General features: G+C 38.3%; 1 protein-coding gene across 2 annotated transcripts in view; it reads right to left on the bottom strand.

The window, feature by feature from the left end:
* Positions 1–401: 401 nt before the first annotated feature.
* LOC131681962 (protein decapentaplegic) overlaps positions 402–20,747 on the bottom strand; it is a 157,157-nt gene continuing 136,811 nt past the window's right edge. For both annotated transcript variants that reach the window (XM_058963085.1, XM_058963086.1), the window contains exon 3: positions 402–2,191. In XM_058963085.1, coding sequence (XP_058819068.1) covers positions 1,317–2,191 — 875 coding nt within the window. In that variant the 3' untranslated portion in view covers positions 402–1,316. The remainder of the gene's footprint in view (positions 2,192–20,747) is intronic.

Raw genomic sequence — 20,747 nt, 5'->3', positions numbered from 1 at the left:
CTAGCTGGAGCCGCTTATGTTCGGGAGTATAGCTAAATATTTGTTCTGTACTACAAATTGAACTTCAAACTATTTTATTTTCTTTAATAAAAAAATTTAATCAAATTACTAGCAATCTCGTTTGACAAAATTTTGATCGCAACACTCTTTACATTGACCACTAGATTCAGAATACTGACATTGTAGAAAAAGATTCACTTTGGAGCATTTATCGTGATTTTGGGATCTAAAAGAGCTTTAAAACAATAGATGAGAGAAATTTAATATCTTTCGAAAATTTACAAATAAATATCTTTTCGATCTAAGTTAGACACGTTCGATAAAGATGGCCGAAGCAGGAGATCGAATTGTAGAATCAATTAAATTTAACGACAATTAAGCAGGCAAATAAAACACCACAGTTTGAATTACAAATTTTACAAAATTTTATTCCTCGCTCGATTTTTGACCTTTTATTTAATAAATACGTTTCCTCAATTACAGGTACTATTATATTACACAAATTTACAGATTGAAACAGCAGCATTGGATAGCATGAAGATGTACAGTTTCTACTATTGTGCGTTAAATGCTCACTCACTACACACAGACGGACGCACATTCGCCGAAAGTATTACGGACTGCCCTAACTGGATCCTGTCGAGTAAATCCGAATGATCTTACTGTACCAAAATAAATAAAACAATGCTCCAACAAATATTGTTCGTTTACATTATAAAACAATTGCTTAAAATCTTTTGTAGTGAAGCGTTCAATATAGTGGCTTTCTAAAATCTTTTGCAGTGTAGTTTTTTTACAGTGACCTTAAGGAGTAGTTAAATATATTAGCTAGCCTTTAAATTAAAAATATTTACAAAACAGGACTTGCTGCACTTTGCTTACGGTAATAATGTTATGCATTTTTTTTCGTTCTTAGGTTTTTAACATCAGTAAACAATAGAGGCCAATCGTGCAGTACTCGAATACCAATAATTTTTTGTACAATTTTTCACCAACACTGGGGTTGTTTCCTACAGTAGAACTAAAAATAACACCGTGATGGTATCCCAAACCGCGCTCAGGATCCCGTCCTCAATTTCACGCGCTTTCGCTCTCACGTTCGTTCGATCTGTTCCCTAATCTTCACTCGCATAGGAATAAATTTACATGACATTCGATGGAAGAGAAAGTTGCATGCCTGCTATCAACTTCACTTAGTACGTTTCATAACCTACGGCCGGTCATTTCATCGGTATCTTCTTTAAGATGATACCCCTCAGCAGCTATGATACAATTACGTGCAATTTACAAACTGTCTCCGGTGTGCACCTGCAGGTTTAACGGCATCCGCATCCGACGACGGTCATGTCCTGGTAGTTCTTGAGGACGACCTTGTTCTGCTCGTTTAGGTAGAGCATCGAGATGGAGGAGAGCTGCGTCGGGACACAGCAAGCCTTGGGTGCCAGGCTGGGGCTGATCGAGTTCACTAGCGTCTGCACGATCGCATGATTCGTCGTGTTCAGATGGTCAGCGATCGGAAACTGACACTCGCCGTGACAGTAGTACGCCTCATATCCCGGCGGAGCCACAATCCAATCACTCCACCCAACGTCGCTGAAGTCAACGTACAGTGGTCTCCGCTGGCACGTTTCCGTGCCATTCTTTCTCCGACGATTTCGCATGGGCGTCCGCCGGGCTCGGTTGGCATTACTCAGCGCATCCCGAATCGGTCGCTGCTTGTGTCGACCATCGTCGGTATAGGTGAAGAGTAGCGGTTGCTTCTGGGACCACTTTTCGTGACTTTCGTCAACGCTTCGCCTCAACCGAACATGGTGATGCACCGGCGCAATCCGGGGCTTCCGCTTACTTTTACTGATGACCTGAACGAACAGTCCGTGATTCTGTTTGGGATGTCGCAGCCATCGTTCCACGGCTGGCAGCACGTCCACGTTGATTGGACCAGTTTCGTTGATTTTAACGGTCTTACTGTCGATCAGCAGGTATGACGGGGCCCGTTTACCCTTCACCCCCGGTCGTACGATATCGTACACCAGTAGCTGATAGTGAACGCCCCGGTACCGCTGATCGTCGATCGCATCCCGATTGAGGGTAAGCTCGGCCGCTCGTAACTTCTCGTCCGGCGGGATATTGGTCACGTTGAACATCAGCCGGAAGCGATGATGGTGCTTGAAGCGTTCGTCTATATGGCTTTCTGTGAAAGGAGAAGAGAACAAATTACTTATTAGATACTGTTTTGAGTGGGCTATGAATGATTGAACTTGCAATGAAATAAAAATATACTTGTCAGAAATTTATATTAAAAAGTTACACTTTAAAATGTACAAAGTTTATATCACGACCAGCATAATAAGAAATACGCAATCTCTATCTTAATCCACCGTCTTCTGTTGCAAGGACGTGTTCATTAAACGCCTCATGTCATTTAAGTTGAAAAGAATTGTTACTGTAGAGTTCGACTGTCAGTCTTATAATAAACATTTAAAATCGTTCTACTATTTATTAAAAGACCGACAAAGCCGTTAAAACAAGGTTGTTGAAAAGGAAGCCGAGAGATTGCAATATATCTAGAGTAACGAATTCTTTTTTCGCCGACATTATTAGGAATTATATTGGGTGCTGTTCGGGATTTCCCAAACAGATTTACTCACGAGTACCATCTTAGACCAGATCCTGTTGCGCTTTTTCTAGGCAAGACAAGTCACTAAGTATTACAAACCCCGACTGGTCAATTATCCATTAAATGCCGACACCAACAGATGCAAATTATCCTCGTAAATCTACTTGCGCCAATTTGCGCCGTTCGATTCCAAGCAAAAAAAATGCTCGCAGGTCAGGGAATCTTATGCACTTCTTCCAGCACCCCACCTTTCCATTCGTATATCTCTATTACTAAAGATCGCGCGAGTCGAGAGCACAGCACGCGGCAAATGGTGGCACGCTGCTGCAAAAAAAAGCAAATCTCCGCGTCTGCTGTTTGCCGCACCCAAACATTCGCCGACCTACTACAGTCGTGCTCAGGAGAAAGATTCCCGCACGCGAAAGCAGCTTCGATTATCGCCGGGCCGAAATGTTTACAGATATTCCCCAGACGAAAATCTTTCGCGGAATCATTCAACATCAAACAGGAATAAATTACGCTCTTTATTAGCCGCTCGTCGGCAGGGGTCGTCTTTTTGCGTGGTCCCAAGCGGAAAACGAGATCTACTGCGAAGCGATGGGCGCAGAGGATCGCTATTGATTATTTGAGTGTATTTTTTTCTTCTTTCGATTCCATCGAATTGACGAACGAATCCGACCGTGGAGGCGCAGGTGGTACACATGGATCAAACCTAGGCGGTGGTGGTGTAGTGGTCAAACTCGCCGCCCCGTTAATATTGTGTGGAATACACAGGCGCGTAGATCACACCTAAATCTCGCAAAACAAATAATCGTGTAAACATGCGCTAGCTGCAGAAGCATCCATATCGCTACAGATAAACAAACGGCAGATCGATCGAACCGATTCCGCGGACGATATATCATGAACGAGTTTTGAGTTGTTGATTCCTCGATTATAGCAAGAAAACGAATTGGACAAACATTGGATCGGTATTTCGCTAAAAGCAAATCAATTATCGCAGGTTAATAACATCGGGCATAGTTATTGTAGATTATTGCTAGCGAAGATGGACAAGACTTTTTTATGCCTGGTCGTACTGGATTGAAACAGGGTAAAGTGCCTATTTTCACTGTATTAAGGAGCTTACCTCCCTAAACCATTAATTACGCGGCCTACAATCGATGGAATGCGCACAAATTGGCTTCAACATGTATGCTTCGTTTGTTAAGAAATAAAATAATAATACAAAGGCCCCGAATACGGTGAAATGGCTGTGCTTGAACGCAATGAAAACTCGAAATGAGTGTCACTATTGTTGCGCTTCCATGTGACTCAATGCATTGAACAAAGATGGCAGACGCTGCTCTAACCAACGGCTTCACATGGATAGGATGATAATAGAAACACGGCGAAAATGGGCTCATCACCCTAGCTACAGTGGTGATCGACTGGTTTTCGTTCATTTAACATCATCTGAAGGACGATCCTCTTAGTGAGGCATTTTATTGTGACCATCGTTCAGATAGGATGATAATATTATCATCAATCAAAAGCTAGAACCTGATCCGCGAGCCCTGTTCGTTGCTTTTGAGCCAGTTTTGAACCAGCTCGTGATTGGATGAAATTGACAGCAACAGGTGTCTGACTTCGAAACTGTACTAAATGGTTGTCAGATATCGTGATTTGATTTATCACAATCAGAGATGATGCTTATAGAGATGCGCGAAGACTGCAGCCAGAAGTTCCAATCGAATCTAAAACAACGGTTCTAAACGAGCAATGTAAAAAAATATAGCAGAAGTAATACGTGGAAAGTATTGAGATTGAAATAAAATGAAATGCATGTTATTAGGTGTACATACGAAGAGTGTAAACTTTACATACACACCAAAATTTTGGGATGAAAACTCAGCAAATGAAAGTGCTGAAAACTCAGCAATTTAATTTCAACCATTTGACAGATACTTTTTGCTGAAAACTCAGCAATCGAATTGTCAAAATGACAGTACAGTGACCAAATTTTCAGTAATCTGGACTGGATTACTAAAAAGTCGGTGATTGTGTTGTCAATTTGACAATTAAATTGCAGAATTTGCAGCAAAAAGAATCTGTCAAATGGTTGAAATTAAATTGCACAAGTAAGCTGGAGATAGACGACTAGTGAAAAAATATTCCCAAGCCCGAGGGATAAGGAAGAGATAGTGTTCTGAGAAAATTGGCAGATCGACATTTATGGGATCAAATTCCTCATAGGGCTTTTGCTACACACACAGTCAAAGCATCTGTTGGGCACACATTGCATGTTTATATTCAATGGACTAAGATAGGAGTTAAATTAAATTGATATTCTTTTCAATAATAATTCCACCCAGTTTCATAATAATAATTTGAGCTTATATAACTATATGTAAAAATGATTATTTGAACATTTTTACACATAAGCCCCTACTTAGAATGTGCGTATTTTATGGTGTCAGAATGAAAGACCGTGGTAATGAAAAATGGTTTCGCTTTCAACAGGGGGATAATTGTTCAGAGGTTTAAAGTCACATGAATGAAAAAATAATTGTCCAGAACGAGTGGAGAGTAGTAGCTCTGGTCAATTATACGGCAATGCACAATATTAAATGAACTGAAGTAGACCGACTCGGCATCTAAGCATACTTCACAAAATCCAATTATGTTGGGCTATTCCTGTGGTATCTATTGGATGTCGATAGCTTCAAATATAATGTGTTCAACTGTAAAAAAACTTAAAATTTGTTTAAAATCAATTATTTTACAAATAGTGAAAAGGAGCAGTATTTTACCCTATGATAACAAATCCATATTCAACACTTCCAAATAGGGTATATAGGTTGTACAGGGATTAAAACCATTCTTGAAGCTTTCTTGCATGTACGAACTTTCTTGCCGTTCAAGATATTTCACAATTTTAAAATAAGATGCATTTTATGGCAAGAATCTTTTGGAATATTCGTTGTTTCCAAAGGTATGAAGCATAATTTTGGCAATTATTTAATTATTTAATCCGCGTAACTGGTTCAAACGCTTGAAAATATTATGCTACGTAAAGAATGTATATTGATGCATCATATATATCAGTGTATATTTCCTTATACGCTCGCAATAATATTAAATAATTATTTAAAACAAAATAGTCTCGCCGATTCGTATGCATTATATGCAGCTGTCATTTTTGTCTGCCCAACGGCTCACAAATACATATGCGCTCTGCAAGAGCCCTATTGTGTTATGTCTGTTAGTCTGCGTGGAAATGTTGTTAAGTCGGGGATCTTCCATTAAGTGGGTACTGTTTTAACATACTCTATTTTATTCCAAATATCCTTGACGGCCATCGCAACCAATTTTTGAAGTAGAATACTTCTAACGTTTCAATATGGGGGTCCCTTTTAAAAAATTTCTGCTGAAATATTTTCCCAGTCTTCAAACGCGAATAATTTCCGTTGTACTGATTGAAATCGCTGTATTTTTGCACTATCTGATCGGAAATATATGCACGTATATTGTATTTGATTCCGTAAGATGTACGTCTACTATAGATAACGTAAATAGTGTATTTTGTGAAAGTTGTAATTATCTGCGCTGATTGGTCCGTGCAATTTAACCAAGCAGCGAGCATCCTAGCAGTCCTAGCTGCCCATTTGTTATCCAATAAACTTTGTCACGTATACAAACGGCTCATAAGAAAAAAATCGTCAGTTTGCTTTCTGACCTCGTAGTAGCAGCCAAGGATGCAAAATGCCTACCTTTTCTGCGGCTGTAGTTTTTCTGCCTACATTCTCATTTCTCTCTCGATGCTGCTGTCATTCGCTAGTGCAGGACGCCCAGCGCTGTACGGCTGCCTGTGTGCAAAGCAGTAACATGACAAAAAACTACTGTCCCCAGTACAGCCACCAGACGCGAGCGGTACAGCTTCTCTTTGCTTATTTCACATTTTTTAATATTTTCAATCTTTTTAATATTTTTATTCAAAAATGACGACAATGAAGGCGGCTCATTTACGCCACGGCCGGCATCAACGCTTTCGTGTGCGGGCCTCTCCCTTTGACCATGCAGAGAAAAATGTACAAAGCGAGAGAACAAACTTTACTACGCCACACTCTCACCGAGCAGTCGGAGTACAGCAGCAAAACAAAAATGTATTCAACTGCTGTCCGGGAAAATGTACTCGATTTGGCTACCGTTCTGGCAAGAGCTGTAGTGATACGTCGCTGTAGCGGGCTGTACGGCTTGTGCAAATGTAAATATACCGAAAAAAATGTAGTTTATCGGTACCTTTGGCATCCCTGGTAGCAGCTACGTTTTGGGTCAGCTCAAACTCTTCGGTTGGAATATATTCAATGACTGCCGCCAGGCATCATTCCCTCCAATGATACATAGGCGTGCCAGTTCCATGCATACAATGATCAGCACACAGCCCAGAAAAGCTGAACGCTCTTTTTTCGTAGTTCAATAAACGGATTTCAAGTGTGCTAGGAGTGGTTGAGTGCGAGAGACCCCGCTCTCTTGCTCTTTAAATGATATGTGGCGTGTTCAGATGAATTCATCTCGATATGTGGCGTGTTCAGATGAATTCATCTCGGCGTGCGCTCCAGAGTGTACCGCGGTCGCTGTAGTTTGCTCTTTGGTAAATTTTCTTCTGGCAGGCGGTAGTGCGATTGACGATTTAATTAGCATTGGTTGTTGTGTTGTGTGAAAGAGATGATGTTGACTTATTGGATACTGATATAATATGTTCCTGCTAATGGTTTGTTCTGTGTTAAGTCTGACCGTACTAAGTGACAATTTATTGACTTCGAGAAAAACGAGTTTAAAGTTTGAATCGTAGCATCCTTTATTTAAATTTATTTATTTCAAGTCGTCAATCAGATGTAGACCGGTTTCTTACAATAATTATTAAACTAACTTAACACTAGTTGAAATTTTGGTTTACTTTAAACTGCTGCTTAAGTTTTGTTTTCGACATAGTGAAGTCAATGCTTTCGCAATGTTTGTTGTAAATATTCATCATTTGGTTTAAAGGGCCAAACTTGGCATAATTAGTGCGATGGCGAATTGTACAAAAGATGCTGCGGTTACGTAGTTGTCGAGAAGGAGCATAAAAATTTAGTTTCGATAAAAGTTCGATTGAATCAATACGATGTGATACAATGTCGTTTACAAATGATACCATAGAAAATTCACGACGATCTTTCAAGGTTTGAATGTCAATTAGCATGCACCGTGCTTCATAAGATGGCAAATGTAGTCCAGTCCAACCTAGTTTACGAAGAGCGAACATCAAAAACTGCTTTTGTACTGATTCTATCCGGTTTGCATGCGTTGCTGAAAAAGGCGACCAAACTATACTACAATATTCTAGTGTTGAACGCACATAGGCTACATATAATGTCTTTATTGTGTAGGGATCTTGGAAATTATAGCTGAAGCGTTTAATAAAACCTAGTGTGCTGTTTGCTTTGTTAATTATTGTGTTATAATGATCTATGAATGTTATTTTGGAATCTATAATAACTCCTAGATCTCTTATTCTGTCACACTTTTCTACTTGTTGATTTCCCAATAAGATTCTATTGTTCTGTATATTATTCTTTCTACTCAATGTTATGGAATTACATTTTTTTACATTCAATTTCAGCAGGCTTTTATTACACCATGTATAAAATATATTTACTTCGTTTTGAAATGTCTGAAAGTCTTCACCATTTCTTATTTCTAGAAATAGTTTCATATCATCAGCATATATAAGAACTTTTACATTTTTTAGAATGAAGGAAATGTCGTTAACAAATAAAATAAAGAATAGCGGGCCCAAATGAGACCCTTGAGGGACTCCTGATGTAACTTGAATTGGGATTGATTTTATCCCTTTAAATCTAACAGCTTGTTCACGATTTGTAAGATATGATTGTACCCATGTAAGAAGTCCTGGCTCAAACCCCATTTTTTCTAATTTAAAAAGTAGCATGGGTATGTCGATGCGATCAAATGCTTTGCTAAAATCTGTATAAAGAGCTTCAACGTGGTTTCCGTTATCCATTGCTGTTAATGTGTAGTTAAGGAATTCGAGTAGATTTGTACTTGTAGAACGACCTTTGAAAAAACCATGTTGCACATGGGTAATTCTGTTCTTGATTTGGTGGAATAAATTTTCATTAACAATCGCCTCGAAAATCTTGGGAATGCACGAGATGATAGCTATTCCACGATAGTTACGCACATCGGATTTTTTACCATTTTTAAAAATTGGAACTAGGAAAGAGCTTTTCCATGTTTTAGGAAAACAACCTGATTCTAGAGACATGTTGAAAAGCCAAAATAAAGGAGCGGTTAGTTCTGTTGACAAAGTTTTTAAAAACACCGGTGGAACGCCATCAGGTCCAGGGCTTTTAGAGCTATCCAAGTTTTTTAAGGCATCCATGATTGTATGTACTTTTATCTGTTTAATGTTAATATCTCTTGAAAGTTCTGGGAGGAATGAAAAGTATTCACGCTCTCGATCCTTCTCTGAAAATGTAGTGTAAACTTCCTGGAAGAATGTTGCAAAAAGATTGCAGATTTCCTCTGAGTTATCGCCTACCTTTCCATCAAGATGCATTTCTGTTGGGAAATAATCCGATTTTATTTTAGTTTTTACGTAATTAAAGAAGTTTTTTGGGCAAGTTTTTATATTGCGTTCTGTTCTTGCATTGTACTCTTCAAACGCGATATCAATGGCAAGGTTCAATTGATCGCATAGATTTAAATAATTTGTTAAGTTATCTTCGCTGTTGTATTTTTTGTAGATTTTGTGTGCTTTCTGCTTACGATTTTTTAAATTTTTGATTTCTCTATTAAACCAGATGGGATGTTTTGAGTTATAGTGACGCCTTCTTCTTTTCAATGGTATATCTTCGTGAATGACTTCAAATAATATTTTGTAGAATATGTCTACGGCAGCTTCAACATTTTCTTCATTTCTTAAAATCATTTGCCAGTTTATTGCATTAATTTTTTGCCTCAAGCTTTCATAGTTAGCGGACTCGTAATCAAATACCTCCTCAAATTCACTATCACCAGGTCTGTCGTTAACATACAAGAATATAGAAAACTCAATGGCTGTATGATAAGCTTCATTCTTCCATAAGGGAGTAAGTGATTCCGTTACACAGAAGTCTTCGTCTATATTCGTCATTAATAAATCTAAATAGCAATGTCGCTGATTTCTTATGTGATTTATTTGATTAAGTCCTAAACTGGCAGATTTATCGCAAATGAACTGCAAAGTTTCATTTTCCCCTACAACAGGAAGTAGGATGCTCTCATTATCAGCATCTGGTATGAAATCAATACCGCGTTGATTGAAATCGCCATATATGTGAACTTTTACGTGCGGGGAAAGACTATTAATAATGCATTCAGCAGCATGATAAAACTTTTCGTAAGTCGTTTTTCGAGCAAAATTTGGAGGAAAATACACCGAAGCGAAAACGTGAGTTTCGTCTTTAACATGTACTTTCACCCACACATGCTCGAATTCTTTTGATTTTATAGTTTTGATAACTTCTGCATTTAGTTTTGCTGAAATCGCAATCAAAGCGCCCCCTCCTGACTTCTTACCAGATACATGACAATCACGGTCATCCCTAAATACATTGTAATTGCTCCCGAAAACTTCTTCACTTCTCACTGTTTCGTCCCAACTAGTCTCAGTTGCTAAAATTACGGAATAATGACAACCTAATATTTTGTTTTGAATCACATTCATCTTAGCTGCACTTTTCATGCGGTTAAAGTTTTGGCAATAGACCAAGATTTCTGTTCTTGACTGAGATTCTCTAGGAGAAGTGTTAGTTGAATGGGAATTAATTAGACCTAGCTCTACCTCTTCTAAATCTTGAATCGCAATATTATTTGTCAATTCATTATTATCTTGCTCTAATGAGCGCGTCGATAGCGGCAAAAACACTGACAGGCGCCAATTCCGGAGGGGTACATAGGTGTGGCAGCAGCTGTTCGATGTGAGGTGCTAGGTTGGTCGGTAGGGCACGGGTTTAAAACATCACCTCTGTGGAATGCAATGGTAGGTCTGAACGAAGTTGAAGGTGGCCTCGAAAAACGTTTCTTTGCCTCAGCCAGTAGCTCTCTATCCAACGGAAGATTGTCGATGTCACGGCGTTTGTTATCGTGGTACGCAAATCTGCTGTGGTTGTAATTACATCCGTTATTTTTGTCGAAAATTGTGTGGTGCTTGTAACCGTGATTCTTGCGACGCTTAGTATTATTATTACTGTTTCGGGTGGTGTCAAGTGCATTAGCGGGCCTCTGTTTATTCCGTTTCTTCTTTATTCTTGCTTTCTCCTCCGCTTTTTGTTGATTGAGACGACGCAATTTACGTGCGTCGTATTCGGACCAATCAGCCTTCCATACCTTAGAGTTGCCAAGGAAACGCCAGCCTGAGTTACTGGCTGCCTCGACGGACATCTCAGCCTCTAAACTAGGGGAGGAATCTGTTGCGGGTGAAGCAGCAGTCTTTTGTTCCAGTGAGTTTACTGCACTAGAAATTTGCTTTAACTCATCGATAATATCATCCGTGAATATTGGGTTTACATAATTCATATTCTGAGCCGAACAGTTGTTAGCCATGTCAGTTATCACGCTGCTGACCTTTTCAATTTCTGAACAAATTTGTTTCAACTCGCGTGTCATATCGGTGGTCAGTTCATTGACATAGGCTGCGATGTTGTTTTTCGTAGCTTTCATCGATATGTCGAATAATGATGTTAAGTGATTTTTTGTGGCAACGACATCAGTTTTGCCAGTTTTGTTGGAAGCAGCCAGCTCATTCCACAACTCCGAGGTTTTGGCTATGTGTGCAACCGCGTTATTATGATTAGCTGCAGTTGTTTTAATTTCGCCTTTCAACTCGTTTAAGAGCATTTCGATACATTCAAATCCATCTCGGACATTGAAGTTGCTAAATGTGGATGTGAGTTTGTGATTCGACTCCATAACTAGCTTGTTGAGGTTGATGGCTTCTTGTTGTTGTCTGTACAGTTTATCGAAATTTAACTCCATCACGAGACGCTTCTGGCACTCGTAGCATATTGGCAGCATGTATGTTAGTATTCTTTGCTCATGATTCCTCTGAGCACCAACGCATGCAGCGTGGAATTTTTTCCCGCATGATCCATGGCAGTACCACACATGTTTGTCGTCACTCACTGTACAATTATTAATCGCGCACGGCATGTTTTACTTACGTAGCAATGATAAATGAAAACAATACAAATTAAAACACGCACGGTTAAACTTTAAACGGCGCAAATGGAAACGCGACCGAACTGTAACGACGACTTGAATGCAAATTGGAAAATAATTTTCGCTATAATTATTGCTTATTGTTATATATTTCAAAAATGGCAAAAGTTAAATGTAACTGAAGAAATTCTTTATCCAGCTCTATCATCATTTCATTTTTTGATGTTTTGCGACTTTGACCGGTCTGACTTAACACTGACCATTTCATACTCGGGGCAAACTGGGACAACTTTTTACATATCATTGAATAAGCTGCTATAAACACAGTTTTATAACGATGCGTAGAACCAGATTTATTGTATAACTGCTGCATGTATGACGGGATTTGTACAGCCACATTGAGACCTGTTTATTTTAAGTTCCGCTAAATGACTCAATGTCCATTTCACTTATTTCGCAGATCAACTAGTAAATTGCTCCATTAAAAGTAATGTTCTGGCACTACACTCGTTGTCGGCTATACGTGACCATTGCAGAGTTACTGCGAAAACTCAGAAATAAGACTACCTGCTTGATGAAGGTTAACTAAGACACTTGCTTGGTGAAGGCTTGAACATATTATTTATAGGGCATTCGCCTTAACTCACTAATACTGACATTTCACGCACAAATGCCCTTCTGCTGGATCTTAACTGTAGAGTGAGTTCAACTTACAGTAAGTCCAAAAACTATTTATTGTCCGATTTGGCCCTTAATTTACTTTATGCATTTTGATCCCACTATACATATGTGCAAAGAAATATTCAATAATCAGGGCCGTGAGTGATGTGGGTAGTAAAGGTAGTACTATCCACTTTGAAAATAATTGAGTTGAAACTTTGGAACAAAACTAACATCATAATTTTGCCACGCATGTGTCTCGGGTGTTCGTTTGAAATTTTCGAGGTATGGCCAAGACCAAGGTATGACCATTTGCACAAACGCATCGCAAGTGATTTCTATGAATGTAATGCAAGCGTATGTAAGGGTGGATGGGGTAAAACAGATCCCCAATAAAATTTAATCATAATAAGAGATCATCAATTGGGAGAATTTAATTAATGACATCATTCAGCCAACATTTTATTCTGAAATCACAATCGCTTAGCAAAATATTCAGGAACATGAAAAATATTCAATTTTTCAAAATCATAAATTGCTCTTTGAAAAAAGCGGGGCAAAACTATGCAGAAGATAGTAGTAAAATTGCAGCATTCGAATTAACAGCCTAAGTGTATTCTACTTCACTTCGGTTATGTCTCTGCCATTGCGTACCCATCTTTTTTTTGCAATGTAAGGCTTGCTCGCGACGAAATCTGGACACCTAAAAACACATAGATCTCATGAAATATTGAACCAAAAATGAAATATTTTTCACAGACATGGATGTATGTCCGTTCTGTCCAAAAATACATAATTCGATTACATGTTAAATGCGCTTTTAAAAATGGCGTCCAAAAAAGAGCTTATTAGAAATAATATAATTATTATAGTGATAGGCAGATAATGAAGGAGAAACCTTCACCCACGAGTGGCGTTGCTGTTATCAGGGGTGCCAACCTTCCAGATTTATCTGGATTCTTCCAGTTTTTTTAGTGTCGTCCAGACATACAGATTTATGTTTGTCTAATCCAGATTTCAGAGAATTTGTCCAGACATATCCAGACAATATGACAAATAACAAAATAAGTTCCAAAAGTGCTTCGTCAATTCTATAACCACCACTTGACAATGACTGGAAACAAAGCATATTGAAGTTGCTTTATTAAAAGCCAACCAAATTTTGCCAAAATATTCATCTGCCAACAAAATTCCAACAAAACCAAAATCCTGTTAGCTCAGAGTTGCAAATTTAAGCCATTTGACCAATTCTATATGCTGAATTAAGCATATGAAACCTGAATTGGCGCTATGATTGAATTTTCAGCAAGTCGAGATATATTTGTTAAAAACCAAGCATATTCCGTTAGTGAAATGTCACAAATAGAGCTATTAGATGGATCTTTCTCTAAAAGATTAGGCTATCTAGACATTTTCAGACTTTTTCAAGAAATATCGCAGATTTTCTGAAAAAAACATTTGGCATCTCTGGCTGTTACTGTCTTCAGATACTGGACAGCGTTGCTAGTCTTCTTGATATGCAGTCATCGAATGGATCGAGTTAGCTCGCGCTTGTTGATTCAGTCTCCGTTGTGCAATCTTATCCTGTGACGATGTTATTCTACGCTTATCCTCGGCTACTAATTGCAACAAAGATAATTACTCAAAACTGAGTGAAATTTTATTAGAAAAATACGTGAGATATACGGGAATGATGTAGTATCAATGTCGATTTAAGATAGCCTTCGTATAGTGCAATCAAATCAAATTTCATTTTTGATTGAAAGTGTTCTTATTGAAATGAGTAGCTGAGAATAAGTGAGTGGATCGTTTTGAGGTTTTAATCTGGAGGAAAATCAAATGTTAGCGCTGCGAATTTTGAGGCCAACAAGCGGTAGGTGGCTTTGGTGGTTACAAAATCCTAACCTCCCCCTCGTAAATAACGTAGCATTTACCTACCCCTCTCCCTCATACTGAGCAACGCGGCTGGGCGATAAAAAACATGTTTTTCAATTATTTTAAATACTTGTCTTTTAAAACTGTTTGACGACTTTCATCAACATTTTCATTATAACAGAAATTTGCGTACAAAATAAACCCATTTCATGACAAATATAGTGTTGATAGTATTGTTTTGAATTTTATATGTCAAGGGGAGCATGAAGAGAAGTTCTCTCAGTTCACAATCCTGCAGTTGTCAATGATTCTAAGAAGCATACGTTCGTTTAAATTACTAAATTTTGTTTGGTTGAATCTGAAGAGAAAATTTAATTCATTTACCAAACTAAGTCTACTAGTTAGCAACATTGGCTAACTAATTTAGCAAGTTAAATCATGGGGAAATATTTTCGTATTTGTGCGAGCTTGTGATTCCACGAATCGTAAAATTTACCTTATGAAAAACCGCATGAAATGTAACTTGTGTGAATACAAATTTATTTTTCTTGGGAATGGAAGAACATTAAATTCTCGACAAACATATGATTACGGCTTAAAAGCCAACTGTCAAAATTCTTTTTGAAAGGAAATTCCGAACAAACCGTTACTCGCGAATCACAGATGTTGGCAGTAAACAAAAGAGAAAAGTTTTTTCTTTCGTTAACTGCTAGGGTGATGAGCCTATTTTCACCATACTAAGCAAGGTGCCTCACTAATTCGGTAATTTCTTCCCTTACAATCAATGGAATGCGTAAACATTGACATGAACCGCTTTGCTTCGTTGTTAAGAACCAATATAATAACACAAATGCGTTGAATACAGTAAAATTCTCGTGTTTAAGCACAATGAAAACTCGAATCGAGTGCCCCTATTGTAGCGCTACCATTTGACTCAATGCGTTGAACAAAGATGGCAGACACTGCTCTAACCAACGGCGTCAAATGGGTAGGGTGATAATAGAAACATGGCGCAAATAGGCTCATCACCCTATGAACTGCGTTTAGCTAGTAACAGTTTGTCCGGAATTTCCTTTCAAAGCGAGTTTTGACAGTTGGCTTTTGAGCCGTAATCATATGTTTGTTGAGAATTGATTTCTCTAATTAATAGGTTTTGATGCCCGTCAAAAAATTTAAACTTAATGCTACGTCGCAGAACTTCCCGTTCTACCCTCCCCCTCGTCACACTTCGTCACAAATTTGATATACCCTTCCTACCCCCCAAAATGCTACGTCGTTTATGCATGGCCCCTAATACACAAATGTGAGATATAAGTATGCCTATTTTAAACGTCAGATACATAGGTATTAGGATATCTGACGTTTAAGATACGTGCACAGAGATCTCGCATATTACACAACAATATTTATTTCGCTTTCTTATACTTGCGATGAGTAAAGTTCTGAAAACAATATTTTTGTCCCAATAATTATTGTTGAAGCTAATTATTAGGATACAACGAGGTTTAAAAATAGAGTTATTCCATCAATGCTAAAGTAATTTTTTCAACATTGTCAACACTGCCAATGGTAATGATTCTTAGATTTAATCGACTGATTTAAATTTCTACCGAAGCAAGCTGATCGTAGAACTCGTGAAAAATTCGCTTGAGCAGGAGATCGCACAATTAAAAAAAAGAAACACCTAAAAATGAGGGTTTAATATACACTAACTTTGCATCTCGGCACAACCTCTACGACGATTGATAGATCAAGAACATAAATTACTGTCTCCTTAGTTTCTTGTTTTGTGCACCAGCAGAAGAAACTGTTTTTGTGGCGGGCATATTTTTCAGCTCGTCCACATTGTAGCGTCCGGGTGTCCACAGCACAACCCCACCACGGTATGCAGTGTATGCAGCCGAAAGGCAGGTTGTGGTAGGCCTTCGCCAGAAGAAAAATATGCAGCCGTCACTTGCTCATAATATTTCTTTTATCGCACACAATTTGCCTTGGCAAGGTCGTTCAAAACCACTGGCCAGAGTAGGATTCCTCTGCACGCGCTTGACGCGTATGGATACGTGATGGGCACCCCGGCGAGGTTGCGAAGGTGCGAATGCACAGGCAGAGCGGCACGTAAAGCTGTTTTCAACTTATCCATGGCCCCGGAGCGCGCATAACTCGGCCGGATCTGAGAGATTGTGGAATTTTATTTTCACATTACGTTCAAGTACGAATTAAGGTCAGTTGAAAGGGATACCGAGACGATCGATGGCGTGAAGCTACGAGATAGAGAAAGGGAACGGCTGTGCCCGGCTGTCTCTACACAAACTCCGGTTGGTACCAGTTCTTCAACCTTTGGTGTCTAGTTTCTGCTGCTGCTGCTGTTGCTGCCGGCCACCGAAAGAAAGTGATTGTAAATGACCATTAAACAAGCCTCTTTTCGGGGGGACGTTTCTCTCACTTTCATTGCTCCAAGATACATCGCAATTGGCATATGGGAGTCCCTTAGAAACAGCGCGAGATCTGCGCGATCGTTTCGAGCACCAAGTAGCCAACCGTTCAAGGGAAATCCAGTTACGCAGTGCGAAGCCATTTCAGAAGATTTATCGTGAATTTATTCAAATTGAAGAATACCAGAAGCCGCTGTTGGGTTCTGGTGCCCTGGTTCCACTCCTAATACCCTAGTCGCCAATGAAATTTCGATAATTTATAACCCCAACTAAGTAGCGCGAGTTGGTCTGGTTTGGCTGGTGAGCGCACCTTACGAATGCATAGTCTAAGATCGCTTGGGCTGCAATCAAGCAACCCCTCGAAAGCTGTATGTAAACTGTTATTTATTGATCAGCGTATTGTTTACGTAATTAATTCCTGCTGGGCCTTATGGGTTTTTTGAATAACAAGATCGTCAAAAATTACATTCCACACTACCCCAGTATCGCACCGGCCAATTTGCCAGTGATGCCCGGTCAGCTGTGGGTTTTCGAGCCAATTAAATACTCAGTAAAATTCCACACTTGCAGTAGAGCCATGGCCTCGAGAGCTTTCGAAAAAAAAGTGGTTTTGTAACAAACGAGTCCACTACAGTTTGTTGGTCCATCGAGCAGCGTACAACGGGTTTTCGTACCACGGCACGGTGTGACGATAGTGACTTGGGCTGCATGGAGCGGTGTGCGAAAGAAGGATAGAAGGGTGAAAAGACACCTTGTCTGGCTGCTGGATTGTAGCACCTGATATACACCTACGCGTCGCATCGATTGCCTTGAACGCGCGGACGAACGCGGAGAAATATTAAAGGCAGTTTTTTCAGATGAAAACGAAAAAGCGTTGCACAGATTAATAGCAACGGCAAAGATAATAACCGATACTACAGACACTTTATACACAGACTAGCGAAGTGTCAAAAAAGATGATGGTTTTGAGAGGGGAAATACAACAGGAAGCCCATGCAAAGCTTTTGGGAGCTTTTATGATGCTAATTTACATTCATGGTTGTTAGTTTTACTTTTTTTGTCGCCGCAAGTCTGTGTATAAAGTGTCTGTAACCGATACTAGTTGGAGAATGCCAGTTGAAGCCAATTGTATGTGTGTTGCAGTTGGGGTAACACTTTCTGCTTTGTGCACTCTTTGAGGAACCGACTGAATGTATAGCATCATCATTTTAGGCTGTGGACCATTTGGCAATTTTTTTTAACTTTAGGGTAAAATCTAACACATTGAAAGTTTTTTTTTCGAAAAAGACCTGCTCTTGACCATAGTTAAATTTACAATTACTGTCACTTAGACAAATTTAATAGAATTTTGAAGAGAACAATAAAATACCGCATCAAACGATCTGTTTATCATCAAAATGGGTTGAAAAATGCTCGAGTTACGTTTTTTCCAAATTAGAAACTTGCTTGCATGAACTTTTAAGGGGTTAGTGTGATATCGCGCACGGTGGGTGTCCATAATTATCAATTTTAAGCCCAAATTTTGCACCCATACTTTTGAAAGAATACGCAATCGAATATTTTTTTTATTTCGTTAGACCGTCCCCTTAAAAGTTCATATGAGCAAGTTTTTCATGAGAAAAAAATTTAATCCCTACACATTTCAACCGATTTTAATAATCAATGGGTTGTTAGATGTCAAAATTTATATTAACACAAGAACGCTCCCTTATGAAAATGTTGAGCAATTTACATATTTTTCAGGGAAAAATAGCAAAATAATGATTATTTTCATATTATGGTACCAAATCCGCATAGAATTTCTAACAAAAGGACAAAACATATCATACTGTTGAAAAGATCTAATTCTTTCTTTCTAGAATATTTAAAAATTTGAAAGTTTGCTAAAAATGACAGCATCGCAGATATTTTAGCGATTAATCAATATTTTGGGGGTAAATTAAATTATTCAAACGTGGATTTGAGTTGTATATGCCCAGACCTACAAACACCACAAGATTACTTAACCCATTCATGCCCATGTTGTTTGTGGACAACAACGTTTTTAAACAGCTATAACTGTTGATTGAGGTAAGATTTGCTCACAAAAACAAGTAAGGATAATAAATATGACTATGGCCTTTCATTTGACTACTAACACTTATAGGGATCAGCTCTGGAACTGAAGTTATTGTAATTAGTCTGATAGGATTTCGATGGAGCAGTGCTGTCAGGGACAGTTTACCTTGACGACGGACAATGAGTTTTTCATATATTTTCGTTATGTTGCAATATTATTGAAAACTGATAAAACCTATCAGTTTGGACTGTCTTTGGCTACGTTTTTCACGCAAGTGGACCATTGTAAATATTCTAGGAAAATTGTATTGAGCATTGGAAGGTGAAAAATTAGCAGCTTCAAGCACTGCGAGGGAAGCACCTATCATTATGAAAAAAGGCTTTTCGTGTTTCTTGACCCCACCGTTGCCAAGGAAAATAGTTTTGAAATCCTACATACACTAGAAAAAAGTTGGGTATGAAAGGGTTAAACAGTGCATTCATTTGTTTTAATTGCTATTGAACTGTCAAATTAAAAATAGTTAAAAAACGCTAGCACATTATTATCTGAACTTGGGAGAGCGTACGTTAATTCTATTCCATATAAAAGCAGACTAAAAGCTCGATATTAGCTGAATATGTATGGAAGTTTTATCAAGTTGAGTGGCTGAATTCATTCTACTAGGGTGGTTCCAAACCTTTTTGCACGTTTTGAGGAATGCATTTTTCAATAAACAAGAGAGTTTTTAAGTGCATAGAAATAATTTGATAATTTAGACTTATAGCTCTTAGTTATGTTTTAATATAATTAATTATTTTTTTTTATTTTGATTATAGACGTTTTAACTTTTAGGTCATTTGCCTCTTCGAGTTAGAAAAATCTCTTATGAAAAATTTCTAACCCCATGTGCGGGGTCGGGACTCGAATTCAGGTGCGCTGCGTACAAGGCAATCGATTTACCAATTACACTACGCCCACCCCCCCCCCCCCCCAGTTAATTAAAATGTTTTATATTGAAAGTTTCGTAGTTATTGAAAGTTGTCCGTGAGAGTTTGACAAGATTTAATTTAATCAAGTTAAAATCGTAGGGTTTACAGTGCTAAACAGATAGCTATTAATACTAGTTGCTACTACTACTTGCAACCCGAAAATTAAAGTTTGCATAAAAATCTTCAAAGAAAGAAGTCACAAATGTTTAAAATAATGAGATAGCGAGTTAATTTATTCTACTTACAATTGTGTTTGTGTGTTTAAAGCATGTACATTTTTTTTTTGTACCTTGACATGTTAAAAATCAAATTAAAAAAGTTATAGTAAAAACTCGATAGCTATTCGAATTTCTCCCATAACATTTTTTTCCTTAAGAGCTAAACATTTTGTAATTTTAACAAAGTTTCTCAAATTAATTTGGTCTATAAACCACATATGAATGACCAACAATTTGAGCAATAAATCAAAGAGCTATTTTAAGTAAATATAAATGTCCGACTTTTTATGATTTCATCCTACCGTGCCTAGGCGTGGATGAAAACTAGAGCCCTCTGGGTAGAGTGTGGGCAAGAAGAATCAGTATCAACTTACGTAAGTAGAAACAAATTCACTCTACACTCTTTCACAAGAAACTTCTTAGATATACAGTATCTAGGGTAGATATCTCATTAGTCAGGATGTCACACTATTTCGGTCGTAACTCGGCAGTGATTGAATTGCGCTTAAAATAGAAATTTATAATGTGTTTTGTGTAACGTGTAAGACGCCAAAACCCTACAAAAAACTAGCCCTATATTCAACAAAACGTCGAACAAAGTGAATCAGTGTAAGACGTTTGTTGACTTTTATGCGAGGGAGTACATAGTTGATGCGAAAATTGAAATAAAAA

This window comes from Topomyia yanbarensis, chromosome 2, assembly GCF_030247195.1.
Source record: "Topomyia yanbarensis strain Yona2022 chromosome 2, ASM3024719v1, whole genome shotgun sequence".
NCBI classification, from domain to species: domain Eukaryota; kingdom Metazoa; phylum Arthropoda; class Insecta; order Diptera; family Culicidae; genus Topomyia; species Topomyia yanbarensis.
The sequence above is the reverse complement of the archived record's forward strand: the minus strand, read 5'-3'. Positions and strand labels throughout refer to the sequence as shown.